The 21,269-nt window shown below is 34.6% G+C and overlaps 4 protein-coding genes and 1 non-coding gene across 5 annotated transcripts; 2 read left to right on the forward strand and 3 right to left on the reverse strand.

The window, feature by feature from the left end:
• The first annotated feature begins 2,312 nt into the window (after nucleotides 1-2,312).
• Nucleotides 2,313-4,494, forward strand: LOC106770931 (ABC transporter G family member 8). Its single transcript, XM_014656786.2, has one exon. It carries the CDS (start codon nucleotides 2,519-2,521, stop codon nucleotides 4,352-4,354), a length of 1,836 nt encoding a protein of 611 aa, XP_014512272.1. The 5' UTR covers nucleotides 2,313-2,518; the 3' UTR covers nucleotides 4,355-4,494.
• Nucleotides 4,495-5,636: 1,142 nt separating this feature from the next.
• TRNAN-GUU lies at nucleotides 5,637-5,710 on the reverse strand. Its single transcript has one exon. It is a non-coding gene; the product is annotated as a tRNA-Asn (tRNA).
• Nucleotides 5,711-6,916: 1,206 nt separating this feature from the next.
• Nucleotides 6,917-12,013, reverse strand: LOC106771634 (SPX domain-containing membrane protein At4g11810-like). Its single transcript, XM_014657629.2, has 12 exons — nucleotides 11,944-12,013; nucleotides 10,868-11,027; nucleotides 10,676-10,734; nucleotides 10,482-10,602; nucleotides 10,042-10,353; nucleotides 9,819-9,932; nucleotides 9,296-9,750; nucleotides 8,896-9,197; nucleotides 8,635-8,807; nucleotides 7,959-8,149; nucleotides 7,573-7,706; nucleotides 6,917-7,297 (listed from the first exon to the last, which is right to left on the reverse strand). The coding sequence occupies exons 3-12, from the start codon at nucleotides 10,726-10,728 to the stop codon at nucleotides 7,059-7,061; spliced, it is 2,094 nt and encodes a 697-aa protein (XP_014513115.1). The 5' UTR covers nucleotides 10,729-10,734; nucleotides 10,868-11,027; nucleotides 11,944-12,013; the 3' UTR covers nucleotides 6,917-7,058.
• Nucleotides 12,014-12,784: 771 nt separating this feature from the next.
• Nucleotides 12,785-15,807, forward strand: LOC106771377 (pentatricopeptide repeat-containing protein At5g52850, chloroplastic). The gene has a single exon (XM_014657347.2). It carries the CDS (start codon nucleotides 12,985-12,987, stop codon nucleotides 15,628-15,630), a length of 2,646 nt encoding a protein of 881 aa, XP_014512833.1. The 5' UTR covers nucleotides 12,785-12,984; the 3' UTR covers nucleotides 15,631-15,807.
• Nucleotides 15,808-17,307: 1,500 nt separating this feature from the next.
• Nucleotides 17,308-19,433, reverse strand: LOC106771748 (probable WRKY transcription factor 27). Its single transcript, XM_014657745.2, has 3 exons — nucleotides 18,320-19,433; nucleotides 18,097-18,210; nucleotides 17,308-17,985 (listed from the first exon to the last, which is right to left on the reverse strand). The coding sequence occupies exons 1-3, from the start codon at nucleotides 18,820-18,822 to the stop codon at nucleotides 17,637-17,639; spliced, it is 966 nt and encodes a 321-aa protein (XP_014513231.1). The 5' UTR covers nucleotides 18,823-19,433; the 3' UTR covers nucleotides 17,308-17,636.
• Between the last annotated feature and the right edge of the window lie 1,836 nt (nucleotides 19,434-21,269).

The raw sequence follows: 21,269 nt of genomic DNA on the forward strand, positions 1-21,269 counted from the left end.
GTGCAGAATGACTTTATGAAGAAAGAGAAAATATTAAAATAATATTAATTAAGGTTAAAATGGTAATTTTTGGAAGTGCAGGATGAAAGCTTGGAGGTGGAGGATGAAACACCCTATGGATTATATAATAGGAAACACAGTTTTATTTTCTAAATCCTACAATCTAAAATTTGGGTGTTAATTCCTCCACCCGGGACTTCCACCTCCCCGATTTTTTACAATTTATTTTTAATTACAAAAATAACCTTATATTTTTACTTTTTCTTTTTACTTCTAATTTTATTTAATTAAGAAACCTTTAATTTCTACTTCATTCGAAATTCAATCTCTCCTTCTCTCGGATTCTTGCTTCCCCATTTTCAATGTTAGTGATATATAGCTGGAGTAAGGTAAATAATTTCATGCTTCATACCTTATCATCTACTTCACACATGCCCACATGCAGAAAAGGTTCTTCTTATGCCATTTTTGTTTGCTAATGCAAACAAAAATCGTTTTCTATAACATACTGTTCTCTATATCTTGTTCTTCGTAACAATAATTTTAATATATTTCTATAATTAACAATCCCAGTTTCAGAGTAAGACCAATAGTTTAATTTTTAGGAAGAAATCTTTGAACTCCATAATTTATAATGAATTTTAATCTCATTCTACCGGTTAAATCAAAACCTTATATGATATTCCAATGAACAACACATTAATACCGTGATATATTATACGTGTACCTCCAAACTGTATAAATTTGATACAACTAAGAATCATAATACCTTCAATTCATTCCAGATTCAAACTCACTCATACAATCCGGCTCCTCAAGAAGGAGAGGTGGGGCTGTGACTCTAAAATAAAAATTTAGGGTTTCTTAATTAAATAAGGTTAAAAGTAAAAAAAGATAAAAAATGTTATGCATCTTAACCAACAAAAAGAAAAGTCCAATAATCTTCTTTTAAACTATGGGATTGCATAATGAAACAGTTAATAAATGTTATGCATCTTTTTTATATTTCTCTATATGAAATTTATATTTGCTGTTGATGATGGAAATGGCAGCGATGGTGTTATGATGCAGTGGAAGATGTTAGAGTTTTTCTTTTTTTTACAATGATGGGAGTGGATTTAATATTTTTGGAGGTGCACTTAGTTCTTGTGGGGTGCAAGAAGCCATAGTCTACGACCTAAGATAAGTAACCTATTTAATCTCCTCACGCTTTAATTTTTTTTTTTGACTTTTGCTGTTTAGCGCACTGTTTTTTATTTGATAACATCTAAAGGTGATTTATGTAAGATATTCTGAAGTTACATTCTTATTAAAAATAATAATTCGATTTTTTCATACTAGGATTGTTTTTAGGTTGAGTCTTTTGTCTTTACATTCTGACATTAATAGTGAGATGTTTTTTATTATTTGTGATACACGTATAGAGATTTTTATTCTTGAATGCATATTTTTGAAATACACAAATAAAAAGCCAACCACCTTAATTAATTTGAATGCATATTTTTTAAACCAAAATAAATGCTTGACAACTCTCCGATTCAGAAAATAAAGAAGCTTTTCAAAATGAAGCAACCTTATGCAATGTATATGCATGCATTGTCACGGACGAGACACTTGATAATGAAGTGTAAAAATATACAACTTCCCAAAATACAATAAAATATTAATTTTCTGTCTTGAAAAAACCAACTAAACAGAAAAATAATAAGAAAAATTTTAACACTCATAAATTTTTTACATTTATTTAATATTATTTTTATTTATTTATTTTAAATATAAAACTTTACTTTTTTTATGAATATTTTATCTTTTTATTTTGTCTTAACGAATATAAAAGTTTGTCTTGAGTAGGATTTCATCATCTTTCTCAAATGTGACTTGAGACTTGAACAGAACAACATGCTCGACGATCAACGACCAAATTAATGTTGCCCCTAATTAGAATCGAAGAAAAAGTTGTGTTCAAATGACATTTCAAGAAATTTTATTAAATCCCTGTAAGTTAAATTACTTGACCAAACTAAACATGCGTTTTCCCCTTCTCTTTATTTGTTTGGAAGATCAAAAAGTTCATATTACATGCATAAAACAATAGGAGAAATTCTGTTAACTTATTAAATTTGGTTATTTTGCTTTTGTAATTATGTAATAAGGTAAAAAAAATTAAATATTATTGAACTGGGTGAAACCTTACGTGGTGAGACAACTTAAAAAGTGTCAAATCGTATTACCAATAAAATATAGTCTATGTAATGTTGTTTTGAACTAAGAATAACACATTCAATATACAATATAAATATTGAACCTAGCTATTTCATTAGTAATTGTTGTCAGTAGAATAAAATAGAATCGAAACACCGAAGGGCAATGGACTTAACCACAACACTTTTTTAATTATTTTTTCCCTTTTGTCTCATTCTATATTATCCTTATACTCTTACACACACAACACTGGAATGGAAATTAACCCATCCTTCATACATCTCACCACCCATCCTCACTCTCATCACTCCCCTCCATGGAACACCAATCATCGCCACCGCCTCCGCCTCCGCCTCCGCCTCCGCCATCAACTTCGCCACCACCACAACCACCCAAAACCTACACACTAACCGCCACCTCAATATGCTACACCAAATCCTCCTCCTCCAAACTTCCTCCCTTCTTCAACCATTGCACCACCACCCCTCCAGCTTACATCCTCAAGGACGTCTCCCTCACCGCCCACCCTTCCCAAATCCTCGCCGTCGTTGGCCCCAGCGGCGCCGGGAAGTCCACCCTCCTGGACATTCTCGCCGCCCGAACCCTCCCCTCCCACGGCACCCTCTCCGTCAACTCCTCCCCTCTCCTCCCCTCCTCCTTTCGCAAGCTCTCCTCCTACGTCCCCCAACACGACCACTCCCTCCCTCTCCTCACCGTCTTCGAAACCTTCCTCTTCGCCGCCACCCTCCTCAAACCCTCCGCCCCCGACCTCCGTGCCCTCGTCTCCCAACTCCTTTCCCAACTGCGCCTCTCCCATCTTGCCCACACGCGCCTCGCCCACGGCCTCTCCGGCGGAGAACGAAGAAGGGTCTCCATCGGTCTCAGCCTCCTCCACGATCCTGCCGTTTTACTCCTAGACGAACCCACTTCGGGGCTTGACAGCACTTCCGCCTTCAAAGTCATGCAGATTCTCAAACAAACTTGCCTCTCTCGCAACAGAACCATCATCCTCTCCATCCACCAACCCAGCTTCAAGATCCTCTCCTGCATTGACAGGATCTTGCTGCTTTCCAAAGGAACCGTCGTTCATCATGGAACCGTTGCCACCTTACAGGGCTTCTTGCACTCCAATGGCTACACCGTCCCTCAGCAACTCAATGCCTTGGAATACGCCATGGAGATTTTGAATGAGGTTAAGCCTCTCACTCCACCCAGTCTTCAAGAGTCGCCCGAAAGTTCAAGTTCACTAAATTTGGTTCCTGGCGGTGGACGATCAGGGAGCAGTAGAGAGAGCATCATGTATAAAAGCTCTAGGGTGCACGAGATTTTCACTCTTTACGTCAGATTTTGGAAGATTATTTACCGAACAAGGCAACTTCTTCTGACCAACACTGCCGAAGCGCTTCTCGTGGGGCTTGTGTTGGGAACAATTTATATCAACATAGGTTTTGGAAAAGAAGGGATCGAGAAAAGGTTTGGTCTGTTTGCTTTCACTCTCACGTTTCTCTTATCTTCCACCACCGAAACCCTTCCCATCTTCATCAACGAGAGGCCTATCGTATTAAGAGAAACTTCAAGTGGGGTTTATAGGCTCTCTTCTCATCTCATTGCAAATACGCTTGTTTTCTTGCCCTACTTGTTCGTTGTTGCTGTTATATATTCTATCCCGGTTTACTTCTTAGTTGGCCTCTGTGCTTCATGGCTTTCTTTTGCTTACTTTGTTCTGGTCATTTGGGTCATAGTTCTCATGGCAAATTCCTTCGTGCTCTTCTTGAGCTCTCTTGCACCCAACTACATTGCCGGAACTTCCCTCTTGACGGTGCTTCTGGCAGCGTTTTTTCTTTTCTCTGGTTACTTTATCTCCAAGGATAGCTTGCCCAAGTACTGGCTTTTCATGCACTTCTTATCCATGTACAAATACGCTCTTGACGCTCTTCTCATCAACGAGTACTCGTGCTTGGTGTCAAAGTGTTTGATATGGTATCAAGAGAATGAACAGTGCATGATCACTGGCGCTGACGTGCTACAGAAGAGAGGGCTCAAAGAGAGTGAAAGGTGGACCAACGTGTACATCTTGATCGGCTTCTTTGTACTGTATCGTTTGCTTTGCTTCTTGGTTTTGATTCGGAGGGTGTCGAGATCCAAAACATAATAAAGACCGATAAACGTTGTAGTATTTTCTTTCATTGTATGGATGTTTTTGTTTTATTTGGTTTCTATCAAGTATATAATCGGAAATACAGCCACAGAAAAAGTTTGATTTATAGATATGAAGTGGACTTTTCGTTCTCATCTAAAGTAAATTATTCCAATATTCTCATTTCTTCATTAGATATAGTTGTTCCCTTTCTCTTCAGAACCCAGTAATTTTGGATTATTGGATGATTTAATACAAGTGTGTCATATTTCATTTTCTTAAGACATGGCACAACAATGTACCTCAAGAATGCGACGTTTCAAACTTTAGGCACATGATGGATCGCTGACACACGTTGTAATTTGCCCCCTTTAATTTAAATTCATAAATATCATTTACAAAGATATTCGTAATTGTTAATTTTTTTGAAGAACATATATAAGGTGGGTTCCATATGAGTTTCTGGGAGAGGTGTGTGTGGGCGAATATATAACAGCAAAAGGTCTTAGATTATTGTTTGAATTGTTTAAGATTGTTGAAGTCACGGGTTGCGTTTGGTTGGAGAGAGTGAGGAAGAATCCAAAGGGGTCGTTGTCATCATGGAAGAAGTTTTGTCGTGTGGCTAAGTTGCTTTGATGCTGCTATTCTTTTGTCTGCTGCGACTGTGAGCAAGATTGTTTTGATCACGGGTTCTTCATTCATGGTCCCGTGAACTTGTTCAGTGTTGGGGTTGGGGTTGCAAATAAAATTTTGGATATCTTATGTCACTTTTCGCCTAAGCCAAATTAAGAACAAACTATAAACAAATCTATATTTTTAGAAAATATTATATAAAGTGCTATTTGATTAAACTGTTTAAGCATTAAGCTTCGGCGCTATATTTGATCAAAAATTGCATTGGTGCAGAATAGTATAAATTAGCAATGAACACAGGAATACAGAAGAAAAGACAGATGAAAAAAAAAATATACTATATTCGTCGATGCAAGTTGAAACATTACGTGGATCCCACACAATCAGATTTCATCCCATTATTGACTTTAAGAAAATGGAGTTCACGAGCTGCTCTTGAGGAAATTACTCATATATTTTCTTTTTTCATAAGGATAAAAATATAAATATAATTTAACTAATTATTTATCTCATATTTTCTTGTCAACTTCCAAGATCCAAGAAAGTAATGGGGTGATCTAAGTTTTGAGGTTGTCAGGGAAAAAATCAGACATGTCGACAGATTGAAGTTACCCTACCCAGTAATTTTAGTTTAATAGAAATAAAAAGAAATTTACAAAAATCACGCTAGAAGGAGGGCTTGAACCTCCGACCTTGTGGTTAACAGCCACACGCTCTAACCAACTGAGCTATTCCAGCTTTTGGATTATTTATTAGATTTTATATATTTGATTTTAAGGTTAATGTCCTACCAAACTGAGTTTTTATTGTCTTATATGGGCATAACTTTTCAGTGTTTGATTGCTGCCTGAATAAAGTAATACCTTCTAAACGAGCTTCTTTATTCAGCTCTTGGTTGTTTATAAACTTCAATAGCCAACGATTTCGGTTTATGCATATCTATCTATAAATAAAGTTTTAAAATAGTTTTAAACTCAGAGTCAATCTCATATACTATGGATTTGAGATAGATTGAATTAAAAATATATAATTATTTTTTTATCAACAATAATAAATATGAATTAATAAAGATAATAGGATTCTCCCATCTGAATACAAAAATATAATTCTTTTGTATATAGGATAAATTAAATTTAATTAAATGAGTTTGAGTGGATTGATCTATACTTCATTACAACAACTCTTTCTGTATTTTTAGTAATTTTTTTATTATAATTATTCATTATTTTTTTTTCGGTAAGTTCATATTCTATTTTTTATTATTAGAATCATTCAAGAGAATTCAAATTATATGAATTTTTAATTCATTTTTATTCAATTATATAAATTAACTGTTTAAATTTTACTTTTTTTTTTCTTTATAATTTCACTTTCTAATTATATTTAATATTTAGTGAAAGTCTCAACACTATACTTATATAAAGTGGAGAGACTAAAGTTAATAAATTTAATAATTTCTTAATGTTATTGAATTTTTTATGATAAATATATAAACCAAATTGAAAAATAAAATATATTTAAATGAATCAATCTCACTTAATTTATTTTTTAAGGTTGTATAAAATGACAACACTTTTAACTCATTAAAAAGTAGTCCAAATTAAATCAAGGTATGACACTTTTACTGATCAACTATTATCCAATAGAATAAAAATTACATGTAATACGTGAAACGTATACAAAATCCTCATAGAATTACTGACAAATATTGTTTTGCTATGTTTATAATATTAATTAGAACACAATCATTTTGAGAAAAATCATTTAAATTTATATATACAATTGATTATGATAAGAAAAATATAAAAGAAAGAATGTTTGTATCCCTGTTGATAATAATACAGTTTAAGAAATAAAAAAACATTTAAAAAAAGTAATACCCTGAGGGAGAAAAATAATGTAAAGTGCAGAGTATAAAAATAGTAATAAAATTGAGGTTTTTCTTATATTGTATGTATGAATAATAATGAGCATTGTAATAATGGGGATGATACATGAGGAATCCATGGAACTGAAGAATTTACATTTGGACAGCCTAGCTACTCTTTCACTACCTCATGGAGCTCGAAGAAGTTGATAGATCAAATCAATATAAAGAATTGTAGGTATAGCAAGTTGCAATTATGGAAACTGCGCAAATGAGGAAAGAAGGAATAAGGGTGATGTTGAGAAGCCTACTCACACCCACATAGCCAGCTAGAGTAATGGTTCCATCTGCAATCACTCGTGCAAGTGTCCCAGCCTCTGTGGACAAAAGCCCTCCATTGTAGGTTCCACGAGAAAGCCTTGATGACATAACTCGTGAAAGAAGTGACAAGTTCACGCCTGTAAAGCATAAATCATTGTCAAACATCATAACAATCAATCACCCCAATATGTTTTCATCATGTTCCATATTCAGATGCCTTTTGCTCTTTAATATACATCACATTTGATTAATAACCACATGCTACGTTGCTGGCCTGTGTTGCTGATGGTAACTATTATCATATTCAATAATTATGCTTAGTGAGATATAACACCATGATTCTTGTGCATCTCCACCATTATAAATTGGAAAGCAGACCTGCCAGTTCACTGATAAGAATCTAAGATCTTACCTTCAAGTACTTCAGCAGAAACAAACATAAGCAGCCCTGAACAGACATATTGTGGCTCAGAGTATGGAACAATTACATTGAAGCTAAAGAGTATGCCTAAGAAAACCATAACTTCTGATGCCATCAGAATTTGCCTACAAAACGATCAAATAGAAAGAGAATCTCTAAGTGTGTAGATGGATAGTATCAACAATTTTAATGTCATGAGTGGATGAGTGAAAATATTTATCTCTTGGATTGGATCTCTAAACTTGCTTTTATCATTTCCTCAAGTATTAAAATCCAAAATCTGTTATCAATTTGTCGTGCATCTTTCTGCATACTCCAGATCATAGTTTAGCTTTATGAATGATAATCAGATGAAGCATAGGTTTTTTACACGTTACCTGTCCTCAAACATATTGCTTATATAACTTCCAACAACAATGTTGACAGGAAGAACTGTCAAGCCAAGGCAAGCAAGAAAAACGGAAACCGTGCTTGTTGTCCAATTGAAGTAGTATGTCGTGACGACACTAGATTCTGATAGTAAAATCTCCATTGCATATTTTAGCATGAAATATATCAATAACTGAACCTGAGATGTTACATAACGTTGGTCAGCTTAAAAACCTTTATCTGGTTTTCAATTGGAAATTTGTGAATTGTGATATCAGACAAACTGTACAGCAAAGATTTCACAATCCTAAACGATCTAAAACAATAATAAGCTGAATGTGATAGAGATATCGCAGGATAGCTTCTTTCGGTTTATTCTATTAGATCTGTTTTGCTTCAGTTAGTCTTGTTTCCTTTACCCTTTATATTCAAGTTTTTCTGTTGTTTAGATGTACTGAAACAGCGTGTATCTCTTAATAAAATGTTCTCTCTGCAAGCTCTTATTTTTGGCTTGCATTTTATCTAACATCTTGGGAGCGCCTTCCTTCTCTGTTTCTCTGGGGCATGATGTGTGACATGAAAAGTTAAATTCAACAGAGATTAAAACGAATACTTCTCATAATCTATGATGGAAATCCAACATTTTATGAGTTGAAACTGTAACATTTAGAATTGTTCTCAAACCTTTACAGAAGGTGTAAGGAGTCTGTATGCTGCTCCAATTGAATTGGCTGGCTGACGAGATTCTTTTGGTGCTTCTTCACTATCATCATTATCCTGATCAGCATCTTCATCTACCTTATTTTCTGAACTGGTGAGCAATGGATGTCTTAAGCCTTTCTCAAGTGCACTGTTTTCTATTAGGACAAGCAAAAGAACTGTCATCTTCAATTGCTTTAGTTTAAAAGAAAGAACAAACATATAAATAACCCTTGATTTAGGTACCAGTATTGGATTGATGTGGTATATGATTCTCTTCAATCCCACGAGAAGGTTCCTTGAAAGTGATCGACAACCACGCTAGATATAGGAGCCAAGCAATAGTCATAACCCACCCTGGCAAGGTGTCTTGATTAAATGTAATATTGAAAATCCGAAACTCGGTCTGTAGTAAGCCAGCTAATGCCGGACCACAGGCCATTCCAAGAGCACTTGCACTAACAAAACCTGCTGATGCTTGCATGCGGATTTTTGTCGGTACACAATCACTAATATAACGTCGATTAACGGCTCTGGCAGAACCAAATCTGCAATTAAAATCAGACGTTTTGAATGATGCTGCAAAATCAAAACTTATTATGGTCATCAAGTAATGAAAGCAAGTGAAAAATACAAAAATACCTACCCACATAAAAGACGACCAAATAAGAGAACCCATATCGAATTAAGATCATATGCCATGGCATACATGGCATTGCCGATAAAAAGAACTATGCTACTGAATACTAGAGGTCTGAAGTATGATTTATTTGACCACGCACTAAAGTACACTGAAGAAAACACCTGTGCAACTGCCATTGCCCCGATCACAATACCACAAACCGTTGGTGCTGCTCCAAGGCTCATAGAGTAATCATCTGCAGTAGGGACTATAATATATGTATTCACCATATATAAAAATGTGTTTGCCAAGTTTAGTGATAGAGACATAAAATGATATTTTTGATCATCAACATGCTCATCAACAGGTGCTGATAGCTCCTCATCCACAATAAGTGCATGCTTCCCCAAAAAGTTTAGGAAGTTGGTTGAGTTAGTTAACCTATCAACCGCTGCTCTTATTGAATCAATAACAGGATCCTGAAAACATTGACGGAAATTAAGAGACTTAACATCAGATGATGAAACAAAGTCAATGTAGAAGAAACCTGAAGGGGAAGAGTAGGCTGATCATAAATTGATACGAAGCTCCCTTGACTTTCCTCATACTTCTGAAGTTCATGAAGGTTGCGGGATAAAGCTCCAACAACAGCTCCAACTCCCTGCAGGTTCGAATCTGTCAGTCAATGTTCATTTGTAGGAAGAAATTAAAAAGTTTTTAGTTTGTTAACGATGCATTTTATTCAGCAGTTTTTGAACTTAACATATTACCACATGTTTGAACACTTGTTGTAGCTGGGAGTAAGGATGATTTGCCCGAGTTTTAACATAGTAATCAGTAAATTTGTAGCCTAAGCGTTTCTCAAACTTCTTCAATATCTTACGCAAACCAACAGCATTGACTTCCACAAAGAAGAGAAGCTTCAATAGCTCTAGTCCCACTGCTCTATAAGCTTCTCGTAGTTCAGCTATTCTGCTTAAACGAGGCTCCTGCTGAATAATTTCATGTTCCTCTCCGAGCTTTGCTATCCTACTTGCTAAAAGCCCTTGTTGTTCCAGCAGGAAAAGGACAGTCTTTTCAATCTGAATTGACAAAGGAAGTGAGTAAAAAACAACAGACTGAATACCATCCATTTACCCATATATCCAAAACCAGAATCTAAATTGAGTAGCTAGAACTAATTAAAAAGACTCAAACGATGGGAACGGACCTGATTATCCAGCATTCTTGAGAAATCCTTAAGTACATGGCGGCGATCTAGTGTTTCAAGTTGTATTTGTTGAGCATACTGCTTAACTCGTTTCTTCATTAATTTGTAGTTTATGTAATATCTAAATTAAAAGTCAACATCATGACGCTGCGTAAAAATGAAACCATAGGCAGACAACACAGGCAAAAACATACCCTTGCCATTCTTGAATTTGTCTTTCTTTCAACTTTTTTCCGAAGGCAACCATCTCTCTCTGAAATTGCAAGGTTGAATGCAACTTATAACAATAATAAGTAGCAAAGCATTTCACATCATAAGCAGCTCAGTTGACAATGAATATTTAAATGACATCAACCCAACTCACACCAACATAGAATCCTACGTACCGAATCAATGTACCGTTACTCAATGTTGCTATAACTCGGTTGCTCTCTTCCTACCCTAGTATGTTCGCTGCCAGTACAAAAATGTCGAAGCATCCATGTTAATACAAGCAACGTTGTCCCCTCTCATTGATGAATAAGAAGCCATATGTCTATTAAACATCTGCATCAAACCGAGAGCACACCGGTTCAATTTCATATAGTGAGACTAAATTCTTATGTTTTCCATTTTGCATACTTACTAGTATTGTAACACTATATTTCAAGAAATTCCATGAATTCTTTCTAGGAAAGAAAAGATGAAAACAAAATTAAAATTAAAATTAACTGTTTTATATATAAGCTGAAATTTATTTATATATAAATTGAAATTAAAATTATATAAAAAAACATTTATAAAGTCATTATTGTTTATATTAATTATAATTCATTTTAAAATTTCTTATATTTTTTATAAATACTCACGATGAAGCTAGTCCAAACATACTCTTATTATATAAAAAGACTGTTATATTACGACACAATCCTATTAGCTAATATTATACTAATATCATGAAGAAGCATTCTTATTAGGTTATGTATTAAGATTAGCCGTGTACATAAAATTAAGAATCAAAATTTAAAAATAATTTCAGTGAGTGTAAAAAGAATTACAATTAACCAATTAAGCATTAATTATAATAGATACAATAGCTCTTAAGATAATTATTATAAAAAATAATAAATATAAGAAACAGCAAAAATGTCTTTATACTATCAATATACAAGTTAGTTTTCTTTTTATTTAATAATCACTATTTTATTTTTATAGTGGAAATCACATTCTTCTGAATTTAGACTAGTAACATTCTTTCATAAAACAACAAAAATTAAGAGAAGCTGGTTGATTCTAATGAGTAAGAAAAATTCAGGGAAATGTGGTTGAGAAACTTATCAATCCAGTTCTTTGATGCAAACCTAAAACCCCAGCCAACAAAACACAGCAATGAAAAAAAATCAAACATCAATCGACAACAACAATTGAAGGTTAGGAATGAAAAGATAAAATAAAGCAAAAATCCATCACACGATAGTTTTACCTTTAAAAAGAAGATCTTCCTTGCGATCCTCTTTTCAAGAAAAAAAACCTACAAAAAAAAGAAATTGTTCAGTAAATGTCCGTTGACAGATTGCATAGAGTTAGGTTATAGAGAAAAGAATTGTATTATTAGATGAAGAAGAATCGAAAGAAAGAGAATTCAATACTCACATAAAAGAAAGAATAAGGAAGAAGGAAAATAAAACGATGAAGAAGAAAAGGTAAAAGGGAGTAAGAGTGTAAAATCCTAACAAACAAACACAGAGGAAGCGGATCTACTCTTGCAAATACAATTTGTTGCCATATATTTTTATCTCTTTCATACTATCTATAGAAACACCTGCTTCCACTCAATACACTTGGTTAATCAATCATCTAATTAATCAGGCTACACTACCAACAAATTGTAAAAAAATAATTTTGTATTTTCTAAATCCAATAATTACTGCAAGAGACCCTTCACAAATTCGATAATTTTGTATGTTCTTACATTGAAAATTGAAGAAATTTTTTATGATTAAGTCGGTATTATGTAAAAAAATGTGTTTGGTAAACCATTAAAATTCACCTTATCACATGAGTGGAATGTGTTTCAATTATATAGTTTTGATTTATGAGAGGTGATGCAAAAAACTGTGAATCTAGTTAAGTGTATGTATCTTTTAAAACTAGAATCAAATGTTTATAATACCAGTATTAGTTATATATAATATGTATCCAATGAATTAAACATTAGACACTTGATTTTGATATATGTTAAAATGAATAAATATATATTAATGGAATTATATAATTATATTTTATGAATTGCGAAAATATATGTATGTCTGTAAAATTTTAAAACTCTTACCCTCTCTCGCATGCTTGTGTGTTGTTTTTAATCGCATCCTTTTTATTTGACCCACCTGGATATCCGATCACGTTATTTCATACTCCGTTTAAGGCTGTCTATTAACTATGCTACTTCCAACTTCCAAGCATATGCTGGCAACAAGTTGTTGCTAACAACGAATGTATCTCCCCACAACAACGTTCGGTCGTGATGTTATGTAGTAAAACAATTGCTAACACTTTGTTTCCATGCCGCTTCCTAGAAACGTGCTTGCAGGTTCTCTCTCTATGCAACTCAAAGATCCTGGAGGAGGGAACATGTGTCCATAGCATAATGATCAAAGTGGGTCTCCAACATGACTTATATTTTAGCAACAATTTGCTGTCTTTGTATGCGAAATGCTTTGGAGTTGGACCAGCACGCCATTTCTTTGATGAAATGCCTCACAAGGATGTTGTGTCATGGACTACGCTTCTATCTGCTCACACCAGGCACAGGTATCATTCTGAGGCCCTCCGGTTGTTTGACATGATGCTAGGTTCTGGTCAATGCCCCAATGAATTCACCTTGTCCAGTGCCTTAAAATCGTGTTCTGCCTTGGGAGAGTTTGAGTTTGGGGCTCAAATTCATGCCTCTGTGGTTAAGCTTGGGTTGGAGCTGAATCCGGTTCTTGGTACCACTTTGATTGATTTGTATACAAAGTGTGATGGTACTGTTGAGCCACACAAATTGCTTACCTTTGTAACGGATGGTGATGTTGTGTCTTGGACAACCATGATCTCTTCATTGGTGGAGACTAGTAAATGGAGTGAAGCGCTACAAGTCTACGTCAAAATGATTGAAGCGGGAGTTTACCCGAATGGGTTCACATTTGTCAAACTCTTAGGCGTTTCTTCTTTTCTTGGTTTGGGAATGGGTTGTGGGAAAATACTGCACGCACAGTTAATCAGATTTGGTGTGGAAATGAATCTGGTGTTGAAGACAGCAATTGTTGATATGTATGCAAAATGCAGGCGGATAGAAGATGCAATTAAGGTCTCAAATCAGACACCTGAATGCGATGTGTACTTATGGACTACCATAATCTCTGGATTTATTCAAAATTTTCAGATTAGAGAGGCCGTTAATGCGTTTCTTGATATGAGATTGTCTACAACTCAACCAAATAATTTTACATACGCTAGTTTATTGAATGCTAGCTCCTCAATTTTATCATTGGAGCTAGGGGAACAGTTTCATTCACTGGTCATCATGGTTGGATTGGAGGATGATATTTTTGTTGGAAATGCACTGGTAGATATGTACATGAAATGCTCACAGACCCCAGCAAATGGTGTGGAAGCTTTTAGAGGGATAAACTCTCCAAATGTCATCTCTTGGACTTCTTTGATAGCTGGTTTTGCAGAACATGGTTTGGAAGAAGAATCATTTCAGTTGTTCGGGGAAATGCAAGCAGCTGGAGTGCAACCAAATTCCTTTACACTATCTGCTATTCTTGGAGCTTGCAGTAAAATGAAATCTGTTTTTCAAACAATGAAAATCCATGGACATATCATAAAAACAAAAGCAGACGTGGACATAGCTGTAGGGAATGCTCTTGTAGATGCTTATGCTGGAGGAGGAATGACAGATGAAGCATGGTCAGTTATTCACAAGATGAGCCACAGAGATCTCATCACATACACAAGTTTAGCAGCAAAATTAAACCAAAGGGGAGATCACGAAATGGCATTAAAAGTCATCGCTGACATGTGCAACGATGACGTTAAGATGGATGAATTTAGCTTGGCAAGTTTTTTATCAGCAGCAGCTAGCTTAGGCACTATGGAAACTGGAAAGCAGCTACACTGTTACTCAGTAAAATCAGGTTTCGAAATATGTAACTCATTTTCAAATAGCCTTGTTCACTTGTACAGTAAGTGTGGTAGCATGCATGATGCATACAGAGCTTTCAAAGATATACACGAGCCAGATACAGTGTCATGGAATGGTTTGATATCTGGATTGGCATCAAATGGTCATATATTCGATGCTCTTTCTGCCTTTGATGACATGAGGTTAGCGGGAGTTAAGCCTGATTCATTCACATTCTTATCACTGATGTTTGCTTGCAGCCAAGGTAGTTTATTGAATCAGGGTCTTGATTATTTCTATTCTATGGAAAAAACGTATGATATAACACCAAAGTTGGATCACTATGTGTGTTTAATTGATCTCCTCGGTAGAGGTGGTCGCCTAGAGGAAGCTATGGGAGTTATTGAAACAATGCCTTTCATGCCAGATTCTGTAATTTATAAAACCTTATTAAATGCTTGCAAATTACATGGAAATGTGCTACTGGGAGAGGATATGGCAAGGAGATGTCTTGAGCTTGATCCATGTGATCCTGCAGTATATTTGCTGCTTGCTAGCTTGTATGACAATGCCAGACTATCTGATTTCGGCGACAAGACTCGTAAGCTGATGAGAGAAAGAGGCTTAAGAAGAAGCCCCAGGCACTGTTGGATGGAGGTAAGGGGTAGGATTCGTGTCTTTTCTGCAAGTGAGAAGATAGATAAGGGTGACATTCATGAAAAGCTAGAGTATTTTATAACTGAATTGAAGAATAGAGGGTATCCATACCAAGAGAATGAAGATAAGTTATACCACCCAGAGCAATTAGCCCTTGCATTTGGTGTTCTTACTGCACCAACTATGGCTCCAATACGCATAAACAAGAATTCTGCTATCTGCAATCACTGTCATTCTTTTATGATGCATCTGACAGAATTTGTTGATAGGGAGATAATTGTGAGGGATAGGAAACGATTCCATTTCTTTAAGGAAGGCGAGTGTTCATGTAGAGGTCACTCCTAGTGTTGAAACGTTTCCTTTTAATATTTGTTAGGCATGTTACGTGGATGATCCTTACATGTTATTTTCTTTTTTAGGTTTTGTTTAAATAACTTATGTTAACCTTTTATTCATGTAATTCGCTGCTTTTAACTTTTGTACACGTTGTTCTAGCGATGTGAATGAAACAAAATTGAGGGCTAAGGCTAAAATATCTTTTTTCTTCATTTCCTCAAAAGATTTATTTTTTTATTATCTTTTCAATTTGATACGTTGAGTTTGTGAGCTTCCTCGAAAAGAGTATATTATTAGTATTTATCTTTCCACATAAAATTTAAAATTAAAGTAATTTGAAATTGATCATTTTATTTTATCTTAACAAATGTATCTTCAGCTTTGACAGAGAACTAAATTATTGGCTGTAAGTACTTTCCAAATAGATCATCTAGGATTCTGAATCGTATTTGTTGTAATTGTTGGAGTAAAAATGATGAATTTACGAGTACTCTATAAATATATGATATTAAAAAATATTACAATGTAATCAAATTATCAAGATTTTTTCACATATATGATTAATATATAAATATTTATATCAATAAATATATCTTAAGATATCTTTTAACCATTTTAAGTTAATAAAACTGACCGAATCTTGTTGGACAGGATATACTTCAATCTAAAATATTAACATTATAAATTTATAAGTCTTCATCTTATGTAACTTTTTCATCTTTAATTAATTTTTAAATTTCAAATTCATAATAATGTTTGTAAGGGAGGTTGATTCCTTATTAAAATGTTTATAGTGTTTGAAAGGGGCGCATTTATGTTCCTTTTGTTCAGCACACATGGGAAAGTGAGAAGACTAGCTTGATGTGTTGAAAATATAAAGTAAACACCGAAGAAGGTGCACGTGAGAGTATGACTAAATCAGAGAGCCATATCATCTCCTATTCGAATTTTCCTTAATTAATTAAACCTTACTTGGCCATTTGGTCATATAACAACTCACATATTTAGACTTAAAGTGCATGTTGCATTGCGTCATGTAACAACCATTTAACAAAAGCATTTCATGTATCACGTTCACCATCTTCAACACATCCTTGTTGTTCGGTTCTTCTCAACATTTGACCCTATCTTGTTAGGTTTCACCCCAAGTTATATTAAAATCCATGTATCAAACATGTTTATAAGAAAACTTTAGAGAATTTGGTCTCAAGAATATATCACAATCAAGCTGAAACCCATAGCATAACTTTCATTTGGGTTTGTATTTATCTTATTTACACGATTAAAAAACATAACAGAAATTGAGCTTAAACTTCGTATCAATTTTAGATTTGATATGCTTTGGCGTCATGTCTTGCCGTGTTCACGATGATGTAGAAACTTCTAGGTTTGGCATGTTCACCAATCTTGTTAAACAAAAAATAATCTCTGTTTTGTTTTCTTAACAACGTATTTGATATTTCTTTATTTTCATTCTTAATATATATTAATATAAGAAGCTTTCAACCTAATCATGCGTACGTGTTCAAAAATAATTTATTCAATTTACTTTTGTTGAATTGAATTATACAATAAATTTATTCTCTTTATTAATCAGTTTTATTTTTTATTAATAACAAACATTTTCATTATATTTACTGAAGAAATACAATTTAATGAATAAAAACTATAAAATTACGTGGCAGATACTAGGCCTGAGATTACCCACGTGGCTCATCTTAGGTGGCAGATTCTCGAGGAACTAAACTACGCCAAAGATCCAACTGTGACGGCTTCGATTTGAAGGATTAGAATCAGACTATCCACACTCAATTATGATCCTACGGTCATCCATGAAGGTAATAATTCAAAGGCGCAATCACGTGAACTGAAACCGGTCCAGGAGATCCGAACAGCGCATGATTTGAAACCCGTTTGCAATAAGTCAAAACCAAACAGGTTTTGTTCTTCGAGCCAGAGTAAGAGACGACGTCACTTCGATGCAAAACTTGTTGCTCAAGAAGGCAGTGATGGGGTCATCGGATGTCACCGTCATCGTCCATGTCGGTTTCCATGTCCAGGTCAGGTTCAACATCGCCGGCTTCCGGTGGATCTTCCGACGGCGACGTTGGAGAGAGTGGTGGAGAAGAAGAAGAAGAAGAAGAAAAGGGGGCGGATTGGAAGGAGAGTGACCCGGATAAAGGCGGCGGATTCGTCGTCGGATTTTTACTTCGGGTACTTCCGGCGAGCGAGTTCCGGTGGGTTGGCCGGGGATGCGAGTGGTCTCCGGTGTACGTAACAATGAACACATCGGTTTCGGTGTTACTCCGTTCAACTTGTTTTCGAGCCATACAACCTTTGGAGCTGCTACATCTATAGTAATTCCTAGGAATATGTATGCGTAATTAGGTATTAGCATTTTCCCGAGAAACAAACAGAAACTGAATGGGAAAGTCGGTGAGAATTTTAATTTATGAGTACATGCGGGTGATGTACCTTGGATACGGAGAACCCTTAATTGGTTTTTGTCCGTATTTTCGCCATGCCCACAAATCTGCTGAGAGTTTATCTGCGGTTACCTGGCACACCATTTTCTTCTGTTGGCTTTTTCTACAAAACAAGAAAAAGGAATCGTAAATGCAAATATACTGGTTTTATACCTGGGTATTTGAAAGTTCGATTATTTGGGTTGCAAAGGAAACAAAGAAAAAGTTGTTACCTTTTTCTTGATTTGGGTGTTTGAGGTTGTGTGTTGGGTGAAACTGTGGGTGAATTGTTCTGGGATGTATGAAATTCCTGTTTCTGAAGTAACTGTAGTTGATTCTGTTGCTGTTGTTGATGGTCAGGGAATCTATTAAAACTGGGAGTGGAGGGTTCTGGCAGAAAATGAGGCAAAATGGGAAGGTGATCACTGATTTGCTGGGTTTCCTGTTGGGCAAAATAAGGGGAATTAGGATTGATGCGAGGAGCACTGAGGGTAGTGGCGTTGGTGGTGGTGGGGTTAAAGGGTGAAAAGAATTGGTGTAACTGGTGAAATTCATTTGTTATGGGTTGGATTGTATTGGGAAAGGAAAATGCATCGTATCTGTCTTCCTTGAGAAGGGAAGTGAGGAGAGAAGATGAAGTAGTATTGGTGGTGGTTTCTGGAATTGCTGTGGTGGAAGTATTGTTAGTTGATTGGCAGCTTCTGACGACGGCAAAGAGATCCCAGTCCTCATCCATTTTAGATATATGTATGGTGATAAAAATAAGTGTAAGTTTTGTTTCTTGCTGAGAGAGGAAGAAGATATGGCGCTGACTTTTGGGTGAATGGAAAGAGAAAGGCAAGAGGAAGAAGCGAGAGGGGTTGGTGGAGTACTGACTGAGTTCGGCAATTAATTATTTATACTTGAAAATTTGAAAAGAGTGAGAGAGATTATATGTGAAAGTGGAACTTTGTAGGGGTTGGGGGAGTTAGACAGATATATGCTTTGATTGCTTAGTTGGTATTGGCTTTTCCATTGACATTGTGAAAATGTCAAAGGGGGACCTAAGTTAAGGATGATTCTGATGGCATCATCTGAGTGGGAAAGTTCCTGTCCTATTCTCACACTCACATTCACACAGCATTGGGATCTGATTGGCCACTGCATCAAATGAAGTGTGGAGCTTCCTCACGCGCCCTTCTGTCGCGTTGGAGTCACTCTGTCTCATCTTCTTCTGCATGACATGACTTATAACTGACCCACAATTTGTGTTATCCATCTACTCTGGTTTTCGTTCAACTTAGACAACCAAATGTTATTCAATGTTATACTTTAATATATAAAACAAACAAGGGAAATATACTTTTGTCCAAACAATTACTATTTTCATGTTTAAAAAATATATTTTAACTATAGAAATGAATTATTCGTATATACATGTTAAATGAGATCCAAAATATAATGTATCGTAGTTTATAAAATTGATATCAAAATACATATAATATTGTATGAAACATAGTATAACATAATAGAATGTTTGATAAATTTTTGGAACTTGGATTAAAGTTTGAATTTCCAATTCCATAGATTTTTAATGTTTTTATTCTTATAGAGTCCACAAATTTTGTATAGACTTAAATCAAAATAGATGTAATGTTTTTAAACCAAAATCGATGTAATTAAAAAATATATATAAATGAACTTCAATCCTTCATTTTATATTAAAACGTGCATGTGGTAATGGAAGTTTTTTCAGAAATGTAATCAGTTATAAAATTAATCTATATATCTAATAAAAAGTTGTTTATTGTCACTTATATTAATGAAAAGGTTTATATTATTAGACTTGCATAAATCTGTTTTACATTTTAATTATTATTATTATTATTATTAAATAGTCCGTGGGGTCGGACAGTAGGTGTTGAAAAATCCTGAGACAGAACTGGATTTAGTTTTCTTGTATTTTTCTAATAATTAAAAGAGTTACCTATTAGAAACATATGTATTGTGGTGACATCTAAAGAAGTTAAAAAGGAAAAGAAAAGAAATGGAAAGGCAGACGCTAAATTGGTGAGTGTGTTCCTTTGAAGGTTGACAGAAAAAATTGCAGCTTTCCAGAATACATGGCTTTGGAAAAGAGAAATGATTATTTGAAACACCTAAATTTTTTACATTCATTTGAGAGTACTCTTACTTACTTTTTACTCTCTTCTTTCTTGAAAAACTATAAAACTTTATACTTTTTAGACGATTTTACCCTTATATTCTGTGTCAAATGAATGTAAAAGTGTGTCATGGTATTATTACTCTTTAAAAAATGACAAAAACCATAGCCATTAAATTTTGGGGCAAACATACATAAAATGAATTATCAAAATTACTAATTATTTCTCAAGCATCTTTGATGACAGTGAAACTGAATGATTCTTCAGTGATAACAGTAACTACTAAAAATAAATTAAAAAAAAACATTATTAAAAATTGATTTTAGGTCTAACTCAACCTACAGAACTAGTTTAAAAAATATAATATTTATTTTTTTTCTTCTTCTCTAACAAGAAGTTTTGTAAGGGACCACCACTATGAAATCTGATGCAAACCCATTAATTTGTGCCCTTGGTTGTGGGAGGGGCCCAAAATTTTCAGCTAAAAGAATGAAATCTTTCAACCATTCCTTTAATTAGTATACGTGTTTGGTTGGCAGCTTCGGTCAATGGAATACCCTACAAAACTTCTCTTACACTTCAACAACAAACAAAAAACACATTTATGTCTTAACCTAGTAATAACCTAGTAAGAAGTATTTTATTTACCAAAAAGAAAAGTGTTTTTGTTTCAAGAATTCACAAAAACAAATTCCCAAAGTTTAAAGTACCTTGAGAAAGTGGCCTTATCTGAAATAAAAGTAGTATGGGAGTGCATTAAGATAATGATTTAAAAAAGCATTTAGGTGTGAATGTGAAGTACTAAATCTTCTTTTGTTAAAAACGAGGAACCAACATTAGTCTTATAACTTTACTTTTTCCTTAAATTCCTTTTTTATTTGAAAAAAAAAATATTAATTATGACCTAATAATTTACTTTGACTTTTAACTTCACTAAATTTTCTTGACAAGATTATAGATAAGAAGATGTTCATGAATCACTCTAAACACCAAAAGATGTCATTGGCTCCTACTTTATGAAGAGTGTGAGGACGGGATT

This window comes from Vigna radiata, chromosome 8 (assembly GCF_000741045.1).
Source record: "Vigna radiata var. radiata cultivar VC1973A chromosome 8, Vradiata_ver6, whole genome shotgun sequence".
NCBI classification, from domain to species: domain Eukaryota; kingdom Viridiplantae; phylum Streptophyta; class Magnoliopsida; order Fabales; family Fabaceae; genus Vigna; species Vigna radiata.